Genomic DNA, 25,779 nt, shown 5'->3' on the forward strand with positions numbered 1-25,779 from the left:
CAAAAACATTCCTGATGAGATGTGGACTTTGGAGTTGCATGTGGACTGCTGTGTTGGTAGCACCGGTAGCAGAAACTGTTTCTGATCTGTTCCAATGAAACAATGCATGCCCACTGTAGTATGTTTCAGAGGGAGCCCTGACATGAGTGTAAACAGGTTCTGATTTAACACACACAATCCCCTTCTTTTGTAAAATCAGACCTGATTTCTGATTCTGCTCCCCTGCGTTCCCCACCTAATACCGAGGGTGTAATGAAATTCAGTCCACTTGCTTGAGTAATGATGCTGTTTCCATGAGCCCATGTGATGCTTGGATAGTGCAGCTGCCGCTGCTCTCTCCTTCCCCCGTTCTTCCAATCTCAGGCTGTCATGGCGACTCCCAACAATGCTACTCCCACCAACTGCAGCTGGTGGCCCATTTCAGCTCTTGAGAACGATGCAGGGAAATCTGCGGAGGTTGAGGACAGCCAGGACCCAACAGACCCCGCTCTCAGATCCAAGGATAGGCTGGTTTTGTATCACTGGACCCAGTCTTTCAGCTCACAAAAGGTAAATGCTGTGCTGGATTCCCAGGGAAGAATCACCTCCAAAATCCAGGGCATATCCCTGCCTTGAGAGAATGGCTTGGATGGGTGCTTTGTAGGATGAGTAGATTGGCTATTCCTCAGAGGTGAATAGGGGTACAGCTGGCAACCGGAATATTTAAATAGCAGTGTGTTTTGTGCCTGTATTTCTGCATTTTTGACAGAATCTGTCTGGGGTGGCGGTGGGGGGGTTTCTTTGTAATTCTGCCTTTGCTTTGGAGTCAGATTTTGTGCTGGGAGATGTTTCTGATTTATGATTCTGCTCCATCTAACACCTGAATCTTACCTGACAGGGAGAAGTGTAGACAAAGACAATTGCATTGAAATACTGGCTAGCTAGGACTGTCCTGGTGTTGGGGGAGGGGACAGTAGTCATACGTACAGTGGTCACCATTAGTTCCCATACATCCTGGCTCAGCACTGTGCCAAACAAATTTGCTCCTGATGCTGCAGCAATGCTATTGAAATCCTGTTCCCTCAACTCTCTGAGTCAGTTCAGAGCTGCCATGCATGGATTTTGGTAACAAATAACAATCAGTCATATCCTCCAGTCAATAGTAAATGTTCTTTTCTGCAGCTCAGGATAGCAGCCAATGTTCAACAAACCTGACCTTATTTTCATAGTCACCAACAGTCCCAGTTGTTCTCCTTACATTCATTAAATATGTGAGCTGAATTATTCATAGTGGAGAAGGTGAACATAAAGTTTTCAAGCTGCAAGGGCTCTGGGTTTCCATGAGAGCAGAATGTTCTCCCTTCACCCCAAGCACATTCCGGGAGGCTGTGGGGGTGGGGGGAGGCAGGGGGAGGACAGGCTTCTGTGTGTGCACAGAGAAATCCTAGGGCACACAGTGCAGCTGGATGTCTACAAATGTTGAGTCCTTTCTTCGCACTCTTCTAACTAAGGTGTTTATTCTGCATTAGCAGAGCTGAGTCTTTAGGGTAAACAATCTGACTCCCATCTTTCCTTCCTTCCCTGCATTGCAATGTCCCTTTTGGGAGGTTGCTATTTGCATCCTTATCTATTGCTTTTCTCATTTGTCTCCCAGCACTGGGAGGGAAACAGTTAACCAGCCACTCACACAGGATTTTCTACAACCAATCCAGGCCTAGCCCTACCTCTGCCAGAACCACTCCATGAACACTATAGGGCACATTTAAAGTCACAGTGCACAATTTCATATTATTTATTGAAATCTCAATTTGATTTTTTTAAAGTCACTTGCAAAGAAATAACACCCTAAAACATGTTCACTGTAACTAGGGATTAACTAGCAAGACAACCTGTACATGTAAGTGTAATGGACACAGCCTGCTGGAGAAAGCAGATCTATGCCAGGTATTGAAATATCCTTCAAAGCCTCTTTCTGATAGGAAATTTCCCTTATGTTAGAAGTGTTGTTAAAAGTCCTCTAGGAGTAAAGCTGTTTCCAAGCCCCTGTCTCCCTGACTAATTGCACAGATCCATCATCTTGCTGCCAAAGTTGTTGAATATTGACTAATTGGGTGGGATTCCAGGGGCAAACCCTAAGACGTGGGGATCATCTGCTGAACCCCTGATTTGGCCCTCACTGCTGCGAAATAGGCTTTTAATTTGAAAAGGTTTCTTCTTTCAATCAAGGTGTCTGGCACAATAAAAGCTTCACATTTCTGTGCAGATGCCTGATGACAGAAGTACCTTGAAGTGCTACGCACAGCCAGGCCACCTGATCTAGCCACCCTGCAAAGAAATACCTGGGGTTCCTTGTTCTAGGTTTGGGCCCAGCCTCCCCATTCAGCACCATGGCCAGAGCATAAGATGGTCTCCTACAGCCTGCCAGAAACAAGCTGGGGGAGACGGGGAGGGAAGCAGGGTTACCTGCACAAGCCAAAGAACCAGATTCATTCCTGTATAACCCAGTTGGGTTAGTTACCCTAGGTATAAATTTGGCCCAGTGTTTCTTAACCAGGCCTTGGACCTTCTTCCATTAATTGATGGTCCCCCTCAGACCTTGGGGGTGAGTTTGTGACCTACTGATGTCAATGGCAAAGCTCCCCTGGACTTCAGTAGAGCCAGGATTTCACCCTAGGTCTCTGGGATTCAGACGTATTGTCAGTGGCTCTCATACGCTGTGCACATCTGGAACCCAGACCAGTGATTTTTTTTGTAAAGAAATAGTCTAGCTAAGCAAGGTCGCTGGATCTGGTGGCAGAATCCCTTGCAGTCTATTACCAGAGATTTCTCAGAGGCTGACATGGAGATTCAGGGGACTGCTTTGATTAGTGAGCACTTCACAGCTTGGTTATCAGTTCGAATCCAGCCCAGGTCAGTTGTGACCCAAAGTAATTACCTTCCGGCAGCTCTTTGGAATCTCTTGTATGAAATGAGTTGGTGGGTCTTAGTCCAGTTCCTAGCAGATCAACTTTCTATGTGATAAAAATTGCCATAGCAATTGGTCTGAACACCCTCCTTCTTGGCAGCCTCAAATGAGAGTTTAAGAAGTGAATAAGCCTGATAGAATGAATTCTTCTCTTAGCCTAGATGCAGTTCCTGACCTGTAGTCAGGGTGGAACTACACTGATGAAGGGTGCTGTGTGTGGGAAGGCTGCCCTGCTACTGTGCTTGCTGTACGTGTTCTGTGACTAGAGGAGATCCGTCTCCAGGGCTGTTGAGCTTGCTGCTTCCATCAGAACCAAAATGCACCAAAGGTTATTTTGTAGAGAGAGGCTTGCCCCGGCATGCCAGTGCTTATTATCATAAGAATCCTCTTCTACTCCAGGCTCTGAAATGGAGTCTGAGCTCAAGGTGGCTCTCTCTTAGCTTGAGTGGAAACCTCTTCCACATCCAGGGAGGAAGCATGGTCTAGTGGTTAAAGGACAACTCCAGGAGGAGAATCCTTAGAGTCCATTTGTGGTTTTGGCATTTATTCACTGTGTGACCTTGGGCAAGTCACTTCCCCATTCCATGCCTCAATTCCCCACCTGCAAAACGAGGATAATCGCACCCACCGACCTACCTCACAGTGGGGCTGTGAGATTTCATTTCTTAATGTTTAGAAGATGCTGTGAGAGGTTGGGATGGGAGGTGCTACAGAAACACAAAGCACCTGATGACTATTGTCAGGCAATGTGGGTAGCAAATTGCTGTGCCAGGGATACACCGTACCATGCTGTACCTGCTGGACACGTGTGGTGACCCCTGCTGCAAGCTCTGCTTCTCCTGTCAGTTCTAGAACAGGCCACTGGCTCCTTAATGGCTCACTGATTAGAAAAGGGGAATGGAGCAATCGTCCTCAGTGGCAGGATCGGTTATCCCAGCACTGTCCCTTCTGGGATTTAATTCCCTTTCAGCAACACAGGGGCAGAACGAGAGGAGTCTGAAAACAAGGGGCACAGGCTTTTACTTGTTTTATGTTAAAAGGAAAAAATAAATTGTCGAGCCTATAAATAATGAATTGCTAGTTCTGCAAACTCTTTGTTTGGAGGCTCTAATAAAAAAAATGCTTATTTTTTAAAGTTTTATTTTTAGCAAATTCTAGTTGTAAGAAAACAATTGCTTGTTTGTTTTTAATTCAGAAGTTGTGTGTTAAGCACCTGTTAGGTGTCACACCAGTGTTTTTGTTTTTAGTCGTGTGCCCTACTTAAGTGATAGTGGTGAACGTTTTCAAAACCTATATGTCTAAAATTAGACTCCTAAATTCGTGTTATGGATTCTAAATTAAGTGGCCTGATTTTTAGAGGTGCTGAGCACCCACAGCTCTTCTAGAAGTCAGTGGGATTTGTGACTGTTCAGCACCTTTGAAAATCAGAACCTTAAATATGGGCTTGGTGGTCTAATATTGAACATGTGGGTTTGAAAATGTTAGCCAATGCATTTTATATGCTTTATACTTTGCACTTCTCTAACGTTTTCCATGTGAGGATCTGGAAGCACTTTGTAAGTGTTACTAATTCTATCTCAAATCCTCCTGCCCCTGTGTGGTTGCTACCATTGTTCCAATTTTACAGACGGGGAAATTGAGGCACAGAGGTTTAGTTATTTACCCAAGTTCACATGGAAAGTCTGTCTCAGAGTCAGGGACAGAACTCACAACTCCCAGTCCCATGTCACAGCAAACCTGTCACTCCTGGAGTTATTTTTATTTAGAACAAGTAGAAAACAAACATCCTGGTATTAATACCATCCATCTGGACAATTTGTTGAGTGTCTGGAAAAATATAACTGGTTCATGTTCCATGTGCCTAGGAAGATCTGACAAATAACAACAAAAATCAAAGCTCGGTGCAATTTTGTACGTGAGGGTGCAAATGAAACAGGACTGGGTGCCTCTAAAAGAGCTGGATGGGCAGTGTGATGGGCCACGCTTTTGTGGTTGGTACTCCAGGCTCCCTGACTGTTCCCTACCCTAAGGATGAGGCCCTCACTGCCTGCCTCCCATTCAGCTGTACACAGTTCAACCTGCCTGATGCGTGTGCTGCTCACTGCATTGGGAGTCAATTTTGTAGCAGCCCAACCCCTCTGGCAGGTTAGAGTGCACACAGCTGAATGGGAGGCAATGGGCATTACTGGTACTGCCAAGGGCCTAGACTGGAAAATTGGCACAGCTGCCCAAAGAAGCTGGGATACTCACTGATCTAAACCCCTGACCTCCCTGACTCAGAAGAAGAAGCCAAGCCTGGTGCCCAAAAGCCATGTAAAGGGTGGGATACAGATATAAAGGAGGCATATACAGAACAGCTCAGGACAGGGAGTGCAAAGGTGCTTTAAGCCACCTATGTGTCTCCATAGTCCTCCTGGGTCAGGTGTGTTCTGGGATGGACCCTTTGGCTGATCCCTGTACCACTTGCCAATGGCCTCATGGGGGTGATGTAGCGTTTGGGGGTCACTCACACACAGGTGGCATTGGCTGTTTCCCTTTTTCCAGGCCACACCTCCTCCATTGGCAGAAAGGCAGGATTTGGCATAGGAGCTATTAAGCCAGCTCAGAGGTGTCAGAGGATGACTCTAAACTGCACTGATCCTCCTAAGGCTTTGTATTCATGCAGAAGGACTCCATAGTTAGGGCACTGGCTTAGGACTCAGAAGAGCTGGCTTCTGTTCCCTGGTCTGCTGGGCTTCTTTCTGCCTCAGTTTCCACATCTGTAAAATGGGGATAATGATTCTGCCTTTCCTTTCTAAGGTGACTTGAGATCTCTGGCTGAAAAGTGCTGTGTAAGACCTAGGTGATATTATTTTTTATGATGCTGGGTTTAGAGCTGCTCAGCCCATGAAACTGGGAACTGGGGTCATACAGCAAGAATTTGGGAGCCTCCCTAAATGAGATCCACTGCGTGGCCAATAGCTCTGTATGTGCACCAGCTGGGCAGATGGAAATAATATGGTGCCTACCATCATCCTAAAACAGACGTTTGAACTGTACTAGGTATGGCAGTTTTTTCTCTCTGGCAGCTTTAGGAAGATTTCTAGAGGTGACTATCTGTAGATACACATAAGGAGCAGCGAAAGATGGAGAAGCCGGACAAAGTGCCTGAGTCGTGCTCCCCACGAGTGAAACTGCTGAGTAGTGAAACTGTGGGTGGTGTAGAAATGCACAGTATGTCTTCCTGTCTCAGCAGATCCCCGTGTGGGAAGGGAGTGGGGACTAGATTGGCTGATCAAAACACCACTCTCACAATGCGACTGGTAATCGGGTGATAAAACCATAAATCCAATCACACAGAAGCTTAAGGGCTTTATAAGCATTCACTGGCCTTTACCAGCTGATAGTGATAAGTCAGGGGACAGCCTGAGCTAAAGCACAGAGATCTGATTAGTCCAAACCTTTTGGTCCAAGAAGGAGTGCAAGTAGTGATGCTTTGCTTTAACACACACGGTATCTGCCATCCTCACAGAGAAGCACACAGAAATGTGCACACTCACAGAGACAAGCCCTGTTACACGGATACACACACAAGCACACTAATTGCCACACTCACAAACACCCACAAATGCACAGCATTTTGATTAAAAAACTAGAATATAAAATTAACATGGCACACAATAAATGGATTAAAAACTGGCTAACTGATAGGTCTCAAAATATAATTGTAAACAGGGAATTGTAATGAAGCAGATGTGTTTCCAGTGAGGTTCCACAGGGGTCGGGTTTTGGCCCTACTCTATTTAACATTTTTATCAATGACCAGGAAGAAAACGTAAAATCATCGGAACTCAGTACTCTTGGCTCACAGTTCCCTGCTCTAACCATGCAGCAGGAGCATTCAAGAAGCCAGACCCTTCTATAATATCAAATGTCTCCAGCAACAAGGGCCAGGAAAAAGGAAAGAAGGAAGTTACAGGCAACGAGGGACCTTTATGTACAGCATCTTCATCCAAAGTATATCACCCCAAATCTTTCACAGGGATAAACAACAGGAGCCAGGGAGCGAACAGAGGCAAAGGAGGAAAGAGATGCAAGGTGGAGAGATAGATGGAGACTGTCTCACAGAGCAGGAGCTGTGGGGTATAAGGCTGTCTGACCGCATGGAGTGCTAGGAAAACAAAGGGAAAGGGGAGGGGATTGCAAGACGTGGCAGGATTCTCCCTGTTGGACATTTGCATTCTCCTCTCACCATGACACTCCCCTCTGCTTTTGGAACCAGAAATGTTCCCAAGGGAGCACTGACTGGCCGGAGCGAGGAAAACAGCAAGCCTTCCCCTGCTATGGCAACGATACTCCATGTATAAGTGCCGTCAGCCACTTTGGCATGTAAGGGAGGGGCCCAATAATCACCTGATGCTGTCCTGTCCTAGATTTGCAACGTGTGTATCATGGCGTGTCATTGTGTCTCAAGGATATCGCGTTCGGAGGAGCCATTGTGATGAAACATAATGGCACAAGAGGAGGACAGCATGCTGAGATTATGCCTGTCTCTGATCAGCCCGTGACACCACCTGCCATCACTAACTTGTTAAATTTTCAAACGAGCACCTTCGCACTTTCTCCCAAGCTGCCTCTCATGCCTGGGAGAAGCTCCCCATAAACATCCACAAACCCAACTTATTATCCACCTTCAAAACCCTCCTTACAGCTCTCCTTCACTGCCAGGCCTACAAAACACTTAACTGCTGGTGTGCAGAGACCACTGCCTATCATGCTGGTCAATATGGTCTCATTGTTTCCTTGTATTCCCCTATTGATCTGTATTCATCTGTTGTCTGGTCTTATATTTAGGTTGTAAGCTCTTTGGGGAAGGGGCTGTCTGTTCTGTGTTGTGCAGCACCTAGAACAACATGATGGCTGGTCCTAGAAATTATAATATAAATAAAAAGTTTCTGTGATTCTCTGAGACTGGGTAACAAAATATCACCTCTGCCTTCTACCTCCTTCTTGGCTTCTGGAAGAGATGCCAGAGACTCTGGTATGTTGGGGTCAGGGCTCCTCCTGATGTCCTGCTCCATAGTACGTGTCAGGTGGCATGAGGAATAATCCTAGGATGGGCACTCTACTGAATGCCCACTGGGAAGAGGAGCTCCAATCAGCCCTGTGCAGCACTGGGCCCCAAAGAGCCACAAGTGGCTGAGCATCACTGTCCTGTGAACTTTGTGGGTATGGGAGACCATATACAGAGCCTGGTGGGCAGCAATCAGACTTCTCTGCCCTGCTTCCTGCTGTAGGTCCGCCTGGTCATCGCAGAGAAGGGGCTGCCGTGCGAGGAGCGGGATGTCAGCATGCCCCTGACTGAGCACAAAGAGCCCTGGTTCATGCGTCTCAACCTCGGGGAGGAGGTGCCCGTGATTATCCATGGAGACAACATCGTCAGTGACTACAACCAGATCATCGACTACATGGAGAAGAACTTCACAGGAGGTAAGGAAGGGTGGGTCAAAATTCATCATCAAAATGGGGCTTTGGTGGAAAATTGGGTTTCAGCTCAAGGAAGCTGTTGGTGAAAAGTGTCTGCTCTTCAAGGAAAATTTCAGCTTTTCTTTGACAACAAAACATTCCAAAGCCAAAACATTTTCAGCCAAAACTGAAAACTTTCAGCTGAAAACCAAACATTTCAATTGGGAAATGTCACCACAGTGCCTTATGGGAGTTGTAGTTCGTGCTCTTCGTGTCCCCATTCTCCTTTATGAGTCAGGCTCCCCAGCAGGACTACTGTTTTTGTCTTTGGTTTGAGTTCTGGGCTATGTTCCAGGCCACTTCACCGATCCCCAGCTGTGACAACTCTCTTCTTTCTATGCATCATCATTATGAGAGTTCATGTGCAGAGATGGGGTGAAACTGGAGCCACTTATTCAACTCTCCACCCTTTATGAGTTTGGATAAAATGAGGCCTAGCTCTGAACCAGCCAGGGCCAGTGAGATTTGGCAAAATCAGTGCCAATTGTGGTTTTTGCTCAACCTCTGCTTAGACCTAATAGTTCTGCAGGGTTTTGCCCCCTAGCAGGATGTCACATTGTCTGACGTGAAGCTTTCATAGCCTGCCAAAAGCAGCTTGCTCTGGCATCCTGGCCAGTAGCACCGGGCTCTGACATTCCTCTCTCTTGACTGTGCCCGGGAAGGGTTTTGCTTGTGCTTTTAGTGCACTGGGGCTGAGCTGGTGAGTGACTGCAGTCGGAGGGCAGGTTGGTATATTGCCAGTTGGGAGGAAATGAAAGGGGATGGCAGCCGTTAAGGAGGGCTGGAGGGGAGATGTTTACATTTGGTGTTACATGAATGTAGTGCTAGTGAGCGGCACAGAATTGCCATCCCTGAGGAGTGAATCCCATTATTTATCCAGAGCAAATGCAGTCTGGTTAGTGGCAGGGCGAGCTCCCCCACACTGCTCTGCCCTGGTGCTTCACCCTACGGGTGCACAGAGAGAGGGCCCGGGTCTCTCTGCTGAGGCAATGACTCACCAGTGCTTTCCTGAGTTCCCTTCATTTGCCAGAGCAGAGCTGGCCAGTTCAGGGCTGTCAGACTGGGATGAGCAAGCCGGGAGACTTCAAAGGCTTAGGAGGGAGGTTTTAACTCTGTCATCACGACGCTCATCACACAGCCTGTCACCTTAGGAATGGAGAGACTTTAAAAAACATCTTAAAATAGATTCCGAACACAAGGGAGCCTTGGCGGATCAGCAGTTGCCCTCCTCTCCTTGACTCCAGCACTCCCTTCTCACATGGCTCAGAGAAGGCATTCAGCGAAAGCAGGAAGATTCCCCACCCAATTGGAGGCTTTTTTTAGGTTTAGTTGAACTGGCTGGTCTCTGCTGAATGCCCAAAGTTTCAACAAATGCATCTTAAACAAAGCAAAGGACCATTTGTCACCAACCCTCCCAGCTTCCCAGAGGTTCCTGCTTATGGACCAGGCCAGGACCCAGATTTTGTTCAGTCTGAAAGTCTCTTCTCAGACACTTGGCTCAGCGGGCCGTATTCTGCTTTATTAATGCAACCTCACTAATTTCTAATCCCCAGTGAGCTCCCCCTTACAGATGTGACTTTACATTGTCTCCATTAGGGTTGCACACATCTAAATGAGGGCAGAAGATGCACATGTGGTAGCATCCTGTCACCAGCAGAAGGCATTGACCTAGCCAGTGACATGGAACAGCTCCTAGAGTGAAAGATAATTACAGATCTGCCATGGTGCTGGGGAAGGGGATGGGAAGGGGAAAAAAGTGCTCTGACCCTGGTTAGCAGTTCTATTAGTCATATTAACAAGCTCTGGAATCATGTCCAGCCCATTCTGGCTTTACCTGCAATGCCAGTCTTTAGAAGCTGATGCTGGCGAGACAAATCACTCACCCCATAAAAATGTTTCAATCCTGGAAGTGCTCTTTATACTAAGGATAGATATCTGCAAGGCTTCATTTTGTCGCAGGCTTGAAGCAGAGCCTAGCTCTGTTAGTTACCAGCAATACCCTGTGGAGTCACATATAACAGGGCATCAGCAGCAATCGGCCCAATATGTGGAGTTTGTTCAGTGACCAACAGAGAGAACCGGTGCCATTCCGGTGAGCTAATGCCTCCGACACCAGCTGAAGGGAGTGGGTCTACAGCCGGAGCTGTTGCGTTTCAGTGTGGTTACTGAATAGCCTTGCTTGAAGGGCTGGCTATTCTGAATGTGTTGGGTTCCAACCCGGGAAACCTCGGCATGAACTGGTACGATGCTGGCTGGGAGCCAGCGGAAGGCACATGCGCGCTGGGGGGATTCTATAGTAGTGTTATTTAATTCCATTGGTGGTTGGTCTCAAATGAAAAGTCCCCATTTGTGGCTGGGATCTTGGCTCTTGTACTTGGTCCAGGGGCAGCATGAAGGTGAACGGCAAACTAGCAGCCCCATGAAGGACTTTGGCTCAACCACATCATGTTTAGAAGCTGTGAAAATCTCTCAGTCTGAAAAATTCAGTGGGAAAGGGTTTAATTTGATAGAATCCCCAAAACTAACAATGGAGACACCTCACTTGGTCCCATGCAGTTCATCCCTGGGGGCCAGGCCAGGAATGTTCCCGATAGTGCATTTACTAGTACTTTATAGACTCTAGATTTATATTATCCTAGGGAATAGCCAGCTCACTTATCTCTCGGGACAAGCCTTTCCCATTGCTGCGGATAGCACTTACTTACCCACCTCAGAGGGAGGTGATGAGGTTTAATTAGGGTTTAAACAGGGCTTGAAGATGCAGAGCACTACACACCAGCTACCAGGGATTATTTCCCTCCCAAGTCTGATGTGCTTTTCAGTGTGAGGATGTACCACGGCTATAGCTATAACCCAAATCTTGGGGCTCATGCTCAAACACCCATAGAAGTCAGTGAGAGTTTGCCAGAGTACAGGCTGAGTAAAACTGAGGACTTCCTGGTTTGACTCCGTGCTTGGTGCAAGGAAATGGAAGTCCTGGGACCAGTGGAAGATTTCATCCAATCACAGCTGAGAAGAAATCAGATGTTCTCCAGGAACTGTTTAAATCCTCAGTGATTTTTTGGGGCCACATTTTCACTGGGTTTCCAGGAAGCACCTGCAAAATCCCCTGGCATGTACAAAACCCTGTATTGGCGGTACAAAGCCATTCAGATGCCATAACCAGCTTTCAGCGAGAAAAGGCAGGCACGATCCCAGACCTTTATTTAGCTATTGAAGATCCCTGAAGCAGGAATAGTAAGGTTTGCAACACAAAAACCAGCACTGTTGATTTGCATATGTCTAAATGAAGCATTACTCTGTGAGTATTGGCGGCTGCTATGTGGCCTGTACCTGAACTGACTGGCAAAATGTACATCTGCAGTGAAAACACAGATCAGGTCGGATTCTGCAGCATGCCAGTGAGTAAGTCCTACTCACTTCAGAGGAGGCTGCACGCCATTGGAAGGGCTGTCAGCTCAGGTCCTTAATTAAGACGCAATGCGAGCCAATGTCTACAAAATGTCTCCCTAGAACTTTAATTTCTTTATCCCAGATCAAGAGCCAGGCCCCTTGAAACTCAGGAAGAGAGCACTGCACTGCAGACAGCAGACAGGCAGTATGGCTAACTGAGCCCCCGTGGTAAATTTACTTCACTGGCCATTAAAAGCGATCTATAAAATCCATAAAAATGGCCCAGAAAAATAATGTTTCCCTCATTCCAGTGTCATCCCCTCTGTATTTTCAGCAGTGAGTCTAATAAAAAGAATGCTACCAACTGGCCCCTATAGCTCATACTACCAGCGTGAAGCGAACCAGGAAAAATAAGCCTAGAAACAGCAAAGCCATAAAACATTGAAAGTTACAGAAGCTGAATGATTCAAAACAGACTGAGAAACTACATGTCCCGACTAGAGAAGAGAGGTGATCTTGTGGGTAATCCATTGAATTGGGCCTCAACAGAGCTGGACTCAATTCCTCGCACCCCCACAGTCCTTCTGTGGGACCTCGGACCAGTCACTTAGGCTGAGATTTTCAAAGACGTCCGAGGGAATTAGGTACCCAACCCCCACTGATTCAAGAGGTGCCTAACTCCACTAAGCTCTTTTTGGAAATCCCAGCCTTAATCACTCTGTGTCTCAATTCAGGAATATTTCCTACCTCGTAGGGATACGAAGATGAACGTTCACAGTTGTGAGGTGCTCTGGTGCTGTACTCAAACAGAAAGAAGCTTTCAGACATCGTGAGCCTCCTTTCTTAGAAACCCCGCAGCCAAGGGCTGTTGCCAAAGATGTATGTGCCACAGTGTGCCTAATTTGTGTGCATAATTACTGAGACTGCTTGAAGATGATCAGAAGGGTCCGTTTGCATGTGATTTGCATGTGAACTCACAGTAATTACATGGATATATTAGACTTGCCATTGTAAACAACCCTGGTGGGCTGTGGCTTTGAAAATCAGGCCACTAACTCACACTTTTTGGCAAGAAGAGAAGGAACTGAATGTTGTTAGCCAGGAAGAGAAAGCTCTCACACAAATGTGATTGTGTCAGTGATTGTGGGCTGATGACGCGCTGCATAACACAGCCAGGGTTGACCTTAACGGTAGTTAATATTAGAGCAGAACTATGAAGATGTAAAGTGCCATATAAGTACTAAGTATTGCTGTTATTATTGAGTGTTATGATTGTGGGTGCTTGGCAGTGCCCCAATTGGCATCCAGGAATTAGAATACAGCTAAAGCAGACGCGGTGGATCTGGTTTATAGAGAGTTGCTGTGGCTGTGCACTGATTGGCCAAGAGACCGCACTTGGAATAAAGAGTATCATAAAATAGTTCTGTTGCCCTAGAACTCCATACACAGGGCATTCAGAAAATGTCATCAATCCTGGATACAGAGGATTGGTGCCAGTTTGCTTTCCTGGGAACAGAACTCAGCACCTGATGTTTAGAGATGCAGAGAATTTGCAACCACCACTAAATTCAATAGGAGCTGCAGATACTCACTGACTGTGAGACCCAGGTCCTGAACATTTACGCTCAATGGGTGCGGGGGGAGGGCATACTGTACATGATCAACCTAATCAACCAGTGCACAGGAGGGACCTGTCCAACCAAACCAGGAAAGCTTAGCTCCAGGGTTAACTTCACTTGAGCCCCCAACATTCTGAAGGAAGGTGTTTCAATTAATGGTTTGATTCCATCTCTAATCAGAACTAGCACAAGCTAAACACAAACCGGTGTCGCAAAACAGGAAGTAATGAGCCACCCTAAATCAATCTCTGATCATCCCTGTGGCCTGGGGATAGTCAAGTCACATGGGAACAAGTTGACGTATGGTAGTTGTAACCAATGCCAACTTTTTGTTCCACGTTTCAGAAAACGTTACCCAGCTGATCCCCGATGCCGGGAGCATTCTTCATACAAGAGTGGTGCAGTACAGAGAGCTCCTGGACTCACTGCCCATGGACGCCTACACTCACGGCTGCATCCTCCATCCCGAGCTCACCACTGACTCCATGATTCCAAAGTACGCTACAGCTGAAATCCGCAGTAAGTTGCCTCCTTAGCAGGGCTGCCTACCGCTAGTGAACAGTGGGATGGTGGGGGATGTTTATTTCTTTCTATCTTGGCCCTATGCAAACTCCACACCGACAGGTGCTGTTGACACACCTTTCAAAACACAAGGGCATAGGAGATGCAGCGTAAGCAGCATCACTTCTTTCCCCTGTGCTACTGCACATCATTTGGGCATGTGACTACATTTCACCTTCCATAATCCGTGACTTCAGCCCTCCGTCGGGGCCTGCTCAATCAGATGGGCTCAGCAGGGTGCCCAGGAGACAAAGCAGAACTCTTCCTTGAAGAACAGGAGACAGTCCAGTGGCTTTCTGACCCAATACGCTGGCTTCTCTGGAAGCAAACGTCGGGTGTTACTCAGACTCCTGTATGCTCTTTACTTCAGTTGCCTTCTCCGGGAGCTTCACTCCAGATATTTATTCTCTCTGGTTCAAAGCAATTCTGCACGAGTTCCCCATTTACTCCAAGTCACTCACCTTTTACACCGTGCCCCTCCCCAGCGTGGAAAATAGACCTGAAACAATGGAAATCCTGCCACTTTGGAAATCTCAGTCTCCTTTTCTCATGGTGGATCAACCCTTAACCATTCCCCAGAGCTTACAGCTACAGCTGGTAGAAACATTTTGGACAGGAAGTTTTTCCATTGGAAAATGCCATTTAGTTGAACCTGCTATTTTCCGGGGGGGGATCATGTCAAAATTTTGTTTCAATAATGTTGGAACATTCAATTCTGGCATTTTTTAAATGGAACGTTGTGATTTTTCATTTCACAAAATGGAAATTCTGGTTCCCGCACAACTCTACTCACAGTCAACTGCTGAGTGGCAAGGAGCATCGCTGGGTCCCTGTGAGACAGTGAGGTAGAGCCTCTGGACATAGTATCACCCTTGCTTCCATCTGGGTCCCCTTCTCTAGGACAATAATCTTCCTGCAGGGTGTTGCCCAGGGCACTGCTCGCATGATCCCAGATGGGGCTTATCATCCTCTCCAAGACGATTGTCTCTTTCCTGTTTGATATTTGTACCCTGTGACCAGAGAGGCAGATGGGGATTTTGTACCTGCTACAATAGGAGCTGCAGGACTGCTCTCATGACCAGGCACTGAGCATGCAATGGGGTGCAATTTCAGCATCAAGAAGAGCTGCTGTCAAAGCCTTGTCATCATAATAGATACAGACATAAAAACCCAGAGGGCCAGCTCCAGCCCTGGCACAAGCAGGTGCCAGTCCGTCGGGCTTCAGTGGAGTTGTATTATTTTAAGTCAGAACTGAACCTGACCCAGAGTGGCTAACATCCGGGCACTATGTTCTGCCAGAGTCATGACTAAGATGCTCAGCCAGTGAGCAGCCTCTTTACGGCTTTCTATGGCATTGTAATTCACTTGAGAGAATTATGGCTTGGTGGTTCTGATTCCAAACAACTAAGGTAGCAGATGGTCTGGAAAGGAGACAGAGAAATTGACTGCAGCCTTTGGGGCAGAGGGTAGGAGTCCATCTAGTCATGGTTCAGAAGGATCAGCCTCCATGCAACCAGGACCAACATTATCGCTCTCAGTTACTGGGCCCTTTGCAGATGTTTTATTCATACATGCAGGTGGAGGACATGCTGCACCCTTCATTATTTTATAAAGCATATTGCATTTGGATGCATTAGCTGTTATTGCTGAGGGGGCACTGGTAGGAGAGATTGTTGTCCTGCACATTACAGCTCAGAGACTGCGTCAAACAGGGCATGTGCTGCATACGCTTAGGGCCCAGGTTTACGTGATTGCCGAGCGCATTCCATTCTAACATGTGCTGTCGGTTCATGAGGACTGAGAAAGCCCTCTGAACCACTGACGCCCAATGGGGCTGTGCATTTTGGCGAGTGCAGACTTTGGAGTCCTGGCCACAAAGGGGTTATCTACCCCCTTCACACCATGGAGGGGGATCCACACCAGTACTAAACAGGCCAGCATGGGTGCAGGGCTTTGCGTGGAAGAGGCCTGTGTGGATCCAGTGGCCCCCAAGGCCCAGGTAGGTGGAGTAGCAGCCATGGGTATGTGAGTGAGGTGGTGGAGGATATATTAGCCCTGTGGCCTGCCTGTGGGTTGGGGGAGGGACTCTACCCCCAAAGACTGCCAAGTGCCTTCCCTGAAACCCAAGTACTTTTGTTTTGAGCAGGAGGAGGAATATCACAACAGACCACATCAGGTGTCCAAATCACAGCCTCTCTTTCCTCCCTCTCCTTGTCTCTCTTTTTCTCCATCTCTTTCATGCATGCTTTCTCCTTGCTGCTCTGCTCTTTTTCATGTGTGCTCTCTCCTGCTCTCCTTCTTCCTCTCCTTCCCCACACCTCCAGTGGGTTATTTCATTATTATTTTCAATCATTTAAAGGTCATACGGGGAGACTGCACAGGGATTCAATTACAGACACTGGATGAAGCGACGTAAGATTGTGTACTTGACCTTCAAGCATTCATGAAACATTGACAATACTTAATATAACTCAGCTGCAAGGACTACTCTTAAAGCACTGTTCTCCTCCGGAAAGTGACATTGTCAAAATGACACTGGAGGGCCCCACCGGTATTGCCTCTCAAGGACTCTGGATCAGAATGGCTCATGGATCATTGTTTACAAGTACAAAGATTTTTTTACCTTTGACAAGCCCATCCTAGGACCTGGAATTCAAGCTTGGCTCATGCATCACAGACAATCAAATTTCTACTGTTGATAAGGTCCTTCTCGGCCAGATTTTCTTCAGGGTCTTTTGCTGTTTCATTTTCTCTTTCCCCATTTTACTTATCCTCTCCCTATGTACCTCAGGTTAAGCACCACCTCCCTTTCTATCTCATTCCCTTCTCAAGTCTTCCTATTGGTCAGTGCGTATGGTGGGCTCTTTCTTGACATCAGTAGGTTTCTTATGTCGAGATGGTTGCACTCCATCACACGTGTGTGTGTCTATGTGCACACGCACACTATTGCTTTCTAATGGGTGGGAGCAGATCTGCTCATGTGGATAGTAGACCCTTCTACTGGTGAAGTTAGTGCCACTACTTCAATTTACTGAGTACCACCTTGAGGTTTTGGAGCACAGTGATGATTATCAGTATCTGTTTATATTGCAGTAGCCCCGAGGAGGTAGGCACTGGACAAACACAGACTACAAAGACGGTCCTTGCTCCAAAGAGCGTACCGTCTAAGCAAGCATAAGAGTGTGGGTTCTTTTCCCTTTGCTGCATGCCTATGAAGACTTGATGACAACGCTGTTGTGAAGTAAAAGGCTTCAAGCTGTATGACTAAAAGAAATTCTCTAGGGTCAGGATTATGCCAGTCCATTGGATCAGTGGAACCAAGAAGCCAGGGTGCATTTCGGACTGGAGCTGCTGGGCAGCCACCTTGTCAGAGGATCTAGTGCCAGTGGGTGAGAGATGCAGAACAGAGAGAGAGGGATGTAGGATGAAAGAACATACCATTAAAGCCATTTATTATTTACTATTGTAATCCTGAACTCCTCAGCTCCTAGGACGGCACATTCATTAGAGGGAGAAAGTGCCCTGGCAGGACTGACTGAGTACTCCTTGCTTGGGAGGTAAAGGTTGGGATGCTTTCTCGGGGTGACCAGAACTCCAGCTGACCTTGTTACCCCTTTGCCTTAGCAAAAGAGAGATTTGCGGGTGTCACCCCAGGTTGCTAGCCAGCCAACCAAGTTCCCTAGGACTCTGCCAGCCCTCTTTGCCTGGCAGGTAACGCTTGATACACCCTAGTCCCCAACACTCCCGCCCTCCCCCCCAGAAGTGCATTCCTCTGCAGTGTCCAGCCCCTGCCACTGGACACTCCCAGAGATTACCAAGTCTGCTGTCTCCAAGACAGTGTACACACCAGCCTGTTGGCTCGGCAGAAGTTTCGCACTTTACGTAACCACACTGCACTGGGATGAACTTATAGTAAAATGAATAACAGGTTTATTAATAGTGGACAGAGATCTAAGTGATAATGGGCAAGGATAATAGGAACAAACTGGTTACAAACAAAACAAAAGTATAATGAGCTTTTGAGTGACTAAATTTGGCAGGCTACAAACCTTGTATTAAGGCAGTTTTCTCACCTACCACTACTTCTTAGCATCACCAACCCACATGGTGGGGAATCCAGAGTTCATGGATGCAAAGAGCACTGACCTCTTTGTTCCCTCAGTGGTGGATTACCAAAATTTCTTTTTGCTTCTCCTTGTATTCCCGCCAAGTTTATTGTCTGTGTCACCACTGTCATGATGAACCCCTGGCATTCAGACTCCAGCATCTTCCCATGCTGAGTTCACATCCTCATGTTAATTTGTTCCTCCTGTTTACCTCTGATGCAAATGAACTGCCTGTTGTCTCTGGCATCACTCTGCTCAATTTACATTAGAGACAGGGAGATAACTATCCTGCCTCTTGACTGGAAGAAAACCTGTTTCTCCCTTTCTCTGGTCACAGACTTTAAAGCATAATATCGGTAGTTCCTCATACAGTGTTAATACGTACACTTCAAAGTGATATTAATGACTAGTGTGTCACTGACTTTCATTTGATATCTCACACAACATTCTTTGTGATAAATATCATGACAGCAATGTGTTAGGTGTAGTGAGTTTGTCAGGCTTGATAGGAGTTGCTGTTACATAACAGTGGCATTGAAGGGCTCGTAGGGGAACAGATATACAGAATTTCAAAGGTAGAGTTTGTAATTAATAAACCATTTGCTCAGCTCTTATAAAGGTCCCAGCAATGTCTATTTTGTATGCACAAGGCAAATGAGAGTTAAAAGAACACAACACAAACTGCTGATCTGATGGGGATAAAGCTGCGACAGCAAGGTATGCCACAGCAAGTGTTCAGGAAAGCTTTAAAAAGTACATATGCTGGCAGCTCTAATAGGAATCCAGAAGAGGAAATGAAGAGCTGAAAATCATTTGAACCCCACTGGGGTTGGGATGAACCTGCTGGGGGATGACATGGCATTTAGCTTTTATTATTATAGTGGGACTGTGCCACCACTATTGTTAAGGTTGAGACCAGCTTACTGTTTACCAGCTGTTAAGTGCTTGAAATGTGCTGCAAGTATGTTTCAGCAAGGGCTGCCCTTGGGCTGCAGGTAAGAGGCATGACTTGGTGAATGTGGCATTTTCTGCAGTGTGTTGTGTCCCACAGAATTGCATTCTCTCATTCTTTGGTATGCACTCCAGCTGCCCTGCACTGTGTTAGGGACAGTGTATTGCCTGGTGCAAGGACTGCTTGCAGCAGGTTGCTCTGTGGTATTAGGAGAGGTGCGTCTGAATCCAGAGAGATCACAGACTCCTTAATTCTGGGCTGAGTCATGGTGGTTGTTCAAGAGGAGCAAAATGGTCTATTCTTGCCATGGGGATTTGTACCAGTGTAAGAACATAAGAATGGCCATACTGGGCAGACCAATAGAATCCTGTCTTCAGCCAGTGGCCAGTGCCAGATGCTTCAGAGAGAATGAACATAAAAGGGCAATTATCAAGAGATCTATCCCTTGTCATCCAGTCTCAGCTTCTGGCAGTTGGAAGTCAGGACACCTAGAGGTCAGGTTGCACCCCTGACCATGTTTGCTTATACCCGTCGTTGGACCTATCCTCCATGAATTCCTCTAGTTCTTTTTTGAACCAAGTTATACTTTTGACTTTCACAACATCCCTGGCAACAAGTTCCACAGGTTGATTGTGCATTGTGGGAAGAAATACTTCCTTTTGTTTGTTTTAAACCTGCTGCCTATTGATTTCATTGGGTGATCCTAGTTCTTTTGTTGCGTGAAGGGGTAAATAACACGTCTTTATTCACTTTCTCCACACCATTCATGATTTTATAGACCTCTATCATATTTCCCCTTAGTAGTCTCTTTTCTAAAATGAACAGTCCCAGTGTTCTTAATCTCCTTGTATGGAAGCTGCTCCGTACCCCTTGTCATTTTTGTTGCCCTTCTCTGCACCTTTTAGAATTCTAATAGATCTTCTTGGAGATATGGTGACCAGACCTGATGCACTATTCAATGTCTGAGAGTACCATGGATTTACATAGTGGCATTATGATATTTTCAGTTGTCTTATCTATCCCTTTCCTAATGGTTCCTAACAGTCTGTTCGCTTTTTTGATTGCCACTGCACTTTGAATAGATGTTTTCAGAGAACTATCCACAATGACTCCAATATCTCTTTCTGGAGCTAATTTAGATCCCATCATTTTGTATGTATATTTAAGATAATTTTTTCCATTTCATCTGCCATTCTGTTGCCCCATCACCCAGTTTAGTGAGATCCTTTTGTAACTCTTTGCAGTCAGCTTTGGACTTGACTATCTTGAGTAATTTTTATCATCTGCACATTTTGCCACTTCACTGTTCACCCTCTTTTCCAGATCATTTATGAATATGTTGAACAGCACTGGTCCCTGTACAGATTCTTGGGGGACCCTGTTATTTACTTCTCTCAGTTGTGAAAACTAACCATTTATTCCTACGCTTTGCTTCCTGTCTTTTAACCAGTTACTGACCATGAGAGGACCTTCCCTCTTATCCCATGACTGATTAATTTTCTTAAGAGCCTTGTGAGGAACCTTTTCAAAAGCTTTTTGAAAGTCCAATACACTGAATCGACTGGATCACCCTTGTCCAAATGCTTGTTGACACCCTCAAAGAATTCTAACAGATTGGTGAGGCGTGGTTTCCCTTTACAAAAGCAGTGTTGACTCTTCCCAACCTTTCATGTTTATCTATGTGTCTGATAATTTTGTTCTTTACTATAGTTTCAACCAATCTGCCTGGTACTGAAATTAAGCTTACCAGCCTGTAATTGCCAGGATCACCTCTGGAGCCTTTTAAAAAATTGATATTACATTACCTACTCTCCAGTCATCTGGTACAGAGGCCGATTTAAGCGATAGGTTACATACCAGTTAGTAGTTCTGTAATTTCGTATTTGAGTCCCTTCAGAACTCTTGGGTGAATAACATCTGGTCCTGGAGATGTATTATTGTTTAACTTACCAATATGTTCCAAAATGTCCTCTACTGACATCTCCATCTAGGACATTTCCTCAGATTTGTCACCAAAAAAGAATGGCTCGGGTGTGGGGACCTCCCCCACATTCTCTCAGTGAAGCCTGAGGCAAGGAATTAATTTAGCTTTTCCACACTGTCCTTGTCTTCCTAGAGTGCTCCTTTAGCACCTCGATTGTCCAGTGGTCGCACTGACTGTTTGGCATCTTTCCTGCTTTTTGGCGTACTCACAAAAATATTTGCTGTTAGTTTTTGTGTCTTTAGTTAGTTGCTCTTTAGATTCTTCTGATAGCAAACATAACCATATGGGCAGGGATAAGTGTAGGTGATGTCCTAGAGAGAATCCTTAGGACAAGCGACAAACGGTAGAAACATCTGGCATCTCTGGGATGGTTTGTGCAGAGCAGGTGAAGTGGTTTGGTCTAGGCCGGGTAGAGACAGCTGGTGATCACTAAGCCCACCTTAAATGTGACTTTTGCCTTAGCACGGACATGGACTGACAGTTTTTGTCTCGTGCTCCATGTCGTGCCCACAGTGCTCCATATCACCCAGAAGGATAGTGAGCTATGATGTCTGCCGGGGCGCTTTATGGCATCCCTTATAGAGGGCAGAGTTAAGATTCTGGGGGCGGGACTGGCATGCACCTTAACTCTGCATTTCCTGGTTTTCAGAGGGTTAAGTCTAAGTGCACTCAACTTTCATGCACTCACGAAACCCTGACGGTCAACCTGGACTCTCGTTAAAGAAGTTTTGGGTGATGAATGAAGAACTCTCTTTCTCTGAGTTGTTTATGATCCACAGTAGGATGCATGTGTAAATCACAGAGTAAAAGAACGGAACTGAGCCAGGTATAGGGGAAATGTGGGGCAGACTCCATCCCTATCTTCCCCAATCGCCAAGGCTCCTGATCTAGCAACAGAGTTAGAGAGAAGGAGGATGGGGGGCTTTGCTGATCATCTCAATCCTGACCCACAGCATGCACTGCTATTCTGGGTCCTAGGCTCCGCAGACACAGCTCTGCCCATGCCCCAAAGCTGCCTGCAACTCACTCTGTATTCCACTGCTGGGTTCTTCTTGCACGGAAACTACTGACTCTACCAAATGGCATAACTATTCTTTAAAATCAGTCCCGTGACCTGGATAAACAGCCAGGTCCAACTTTCACTTGCAGCAGAGTGAGGGGGGTGGATAAGGAAATATCTGTATCGTACTCGCAACCCTCTCCCCAACCCTAGGCCGCTATGCCAGGTACACCTCGCCCCTCTCAAGGAGATGAGCAGTGGGCTGGCTGTGATACTGGACAGACATTAATCACTCTGGCTGTGCGGGGGAATGAAGGGAAAGCCAGAGGCTGATTTATAGTCTAGCTCTGCATCTTGCTGAGCCACTGATGTTGTCATAATTACCAGTGATCATTTAAGGGAGGCACAGGAAAGCGAGGGGGAAGAGAGTCATTACTGGGCTATCTTATCCATTGAAGAGTCTGCAGAGGTGTCTGTTTCTAATCTAGTAACCTGTTCACCGCTTCATCTGCTACCAAAAGCAAAGTGTTCTGGATAGGTGATTCTCAGAGGAAGGGTGAACGTGCACTGCATACCTTGCTGTACATCTAGCTATACTTAAGGTGTTGTTATTATAGGCCAAGTCCTGCATTCCTGCCACATCCCCAAATCCCAGTAACTTCACTGGGAGTTTGGGATCCCAAAGAAATGCAGGGTCAGGCTTAGGCCATAGAAGTGCCCAGGGAGGCTATTCGTACTCCTTGTTGCTGGGGTAGTATGTATCTTCCTGGTATAATGGCGCTAGCCATGCCTCTTGCTCACAGTGGAAAGTGTTCTCATCTCTAGCTTAAATCAGGCTGTTGCTTATTAATGATCAGTTATTATTATTAATAAACCAGATTCAGATCCCAGTTACACTTCTGTAAAATCTGGAGTAACTGCATTGAAACCACCAGTGGGACTGAGAACAGAATTTTGCTCGACATGGCCCAGATTGAGAAAAGCACCAGTTTCAATGGGATTTAAGCATGTGCTGACATGCTTTCTGGTACTGTAAGTTCTTGCATATTCAAGTAGCACTTTTTACACAAATGAACTGCACCTCAAGGTGATTTATAGATGAACGGCCTTGTTTTCAAACTGTTCTCTAGATGATGCTCACAAATCCCTATCAGTTACACTCTCCAAGGATAAACCCGCCAGAGCTGAACAAAATGGCTCGGCAAATATTTGCTGTGAAAGTTAATGGGTCAGATCCTTAGTTGGTGTACACTGATTTCAAGAGAACCTCACCAATTTACCTGAGGATCTACCTTCATGTTTTTACCAGGATTTGCACAATCACAAGGTTCATGGGCAGCTGCAGTTTTTGGCTGCAAATAGATCTGGATTCTGCCCACCACCCAGGGGTAAAATATTGACTCATCCTCAGCTGGACATGTACCATTTCCTCAGAAGAATGGTTTCAAAAGGAAGTCACCAAGGCTGAATGAGGCCACTATACAGACAGGTGTGCAGTAGAAACCATTTTTCGTGGCGTAATGAATGGGGGGAGAATGACAGTTTCGTAGCCAAGAGGCTCTTTTCACACAGTGCCAGGTCGGCATCACCACTGCTGAAACTCGCCTTCCGTCTGCAGTGCGAGAGGATGCAACAGCTCCCCCAAACTGTCCTTCTGTCTCTCCCCAGGACACTTAGCTAATGCCAGCACGGAGCTGATGAAGCTGGACTACGAAGGGGAGCCCCAGCTGACCGAGCCATACCTTTCCAAACAGAAGAAACTCATGGTAAGATGTCTACAGCAACACCTGGGACTTTATTTCTCGGAGGGAAAGGGAGGATGGACCCCAAAGAACAGCCAAGGGCACCCATTGCTGGGTCCCTGATACTACTGAGAGCCCGGGGAAGCATTTGGGTCCATTCTAAAGTGCTGAATATTTCCTCCCAAGTCACCCTCATGTTGTGTCTGTACCACTTGGGGACCAGACTCCCAAGTGAGCTGAAACCACTAGTAGAGCCTTTCTTTCCCCCCACCCCTCTCAGGGGCTGGGCTCCCTATGGGGCATCCTGAATTTTACTGCAACTGAGATGCCAGCTGGGGCTTGTGTGGTCTCCAGGAAGCAGCTCCGTTATGTGAGCCCAAAGGGTGCCTCTCTCTGGCTGATCCAGTCGGATCTGTGCCGAGCTGCTCTTACCAGGGAGTTGCTTCCACTGGCCAAAGTGGCAAGAGCTCAGCTGTGCTCATCTCACCTAGGAGTCCTCCACCCCTTGCTGAGCCGTGAGCAGCTGTGCTGGTCTCGGCTGGAAGCCACCTTGGGCTAGGAGTTGCTTTCTCTTAGCCAAAGCTAGTAGGAACTGTGCTGAGCTGGGCTAAAATGGAAGTCGCCTCCCCATGGTTGAGTAGGTCTCAGCAGGGAGTCACTTTTACATAGGTGAATCTCCTCTCCAGAGTCTGGTGAACTCCTCCTACAGCTGTTGGATAAGTAGAATGACGAAGGGGTTTAGAAGGTGCTGTGTACGTTCTGCATTGCACCCAGTCTAGTGCCAAGAGCACCTGTGCAAGGAACGTATGGTCTTAGGGCCACCCATTCAGGGTAAACCTTTGGCTTTTATTTAGGCCAAGATCCTGGAACACGACAATGTGAGCTATTTGAAGAAAATCCTTGGCGAGCTGGGAATGGTACTAGACCAGATTGAGGCCGAGCTGGAGAAGAGGAAACTCGAGTATCAAGGTAGGCAGCTTTGTGAGGTGTTTTGTAAGGCACTGCTGATGCACTGGCCCAGTACAGAGCAGTAGCTTTGCAGCACCACGACAGTCACACCCTCTCATCCAGTGGTTATTGTGAGGCATTTCCTTCTCTTTACCATAGTCACCCTTATCCCTGGGGTGACACTGTTTTGATGCCTTGGGAGGAACCACTTGGGAAGTAACACCTGTGTGGTGCAGCACACAAGGGGTTACGGGTTCCCTGCTGATCTCAGATGCTCAGGTTACATGGTTCCACACATCCCTCTCTCCCTGTTTTCACTCCCCTCTGCTGGCTGCGTGATGACACCTCATAATGAGCCACCCAAGAAACCAGATGAAAGTTCAGAGGCAGAGGAGTAATTGCACTCAACTGCTATGGTGAAATGTCAGTGGTGTGACTTGTTATTCGCCATTCAGATCGACTGCTCCACCCACCTCCCATCGAATATGCCTACACGGGAAGCCAGGTTGTGGTGAGAGCTGCTTTGACATTACACAGTGACCCCAGAAAACGTCAGAGCTGGGGTGGGGCAGAGGAACTTCCTCTGCTCCCATTGTGGCCAAGTCCATTGCAAAGTAACAATAGTTTGTGTGTGAAGCCCAAGCAAGCTTGTGAGGAACTACAATCAGTAATGCAACTTCAGGGAGGCCAGGAGTATAACTGAAAACCTGGAATGGTCCCACTTCTCATGCAGCAGGAGGGGAGCAAGGAATTCTGCTCAGATGCATTGAGTAGGGTTTGGAAATACACAGCTGCGTTAGAAAGAGCTAAATAAACCAGTGCTCATGGGTTACACAGCAGGGCACTCTCTGTAGAGAGAGATTGAGCAGCCTTCGCTGCTCAGGCAGTGGGGTGGATTAAAGACTGGCCTTTTCTGCATAAACATGTCTTTTCTAATAAGTGGCCTTGTCAGTGCATTTTAGCACTGGCCTGTGCAGGCTTTGGTTTATGGCTTTGTAAATCATCGGCGTTTGTTTAATTCGAGA

The 25,779-nt window shown here is 46.7% G+C and overlaps 1 protein-coding gene across 1 annotated transcript in view; it reads left to right on the forward strand.

Annotated features, from left to right (window-relative positions):
- Positions 1 to 308: 308 nt before the first annotated feature.
- Positions 309 to 25,779, forward strand: part of GDAP1L1 (ganglioside induced differentiation associated protein 1 like 1) — a 33,179-nt gene continuing 7,708 nt past the window's right edge. Inside the window, exons 1-5 of the mRNA XM_048820318.2 lie at positions 309 to 549; positions 8,221 to 8,413; positions 13,807 to 13,980; positions 23,733 to 23,830; positions 24,661 to 24,775. Of these exons, the coding sequence (XP_048676275.1) occupies positions 370 to 549; positions 8,221 to 8,413; positions 13,807 to 13,980; positions 23,733 to 23,830; positions 24,661 to 24,775 (760 nt within the window). The 5' untranslated portion in view covers positions 309 to 369. The remainder of the gene's footprint in view (positions 550 to 8,220; positions 8,414 to 13,806; positions 13,981 to 23,732; positions 23,831 to 24,660; positions 24,776 to 25,779) is intronic.

Source organism: Caretta caretta, chromosome 13 (genome assembly GCF_965140235.1).
Source record: "Caretta caretta isolate rCarCar2 chromosome 13, rCarCar1.hap1, whole genome shotgun sequence".
Lineage (NCBI taxonomy): Eukaryota > Metazoa > Chordata > Testudines > Cheloniidae > Caretta > Caretta caretta.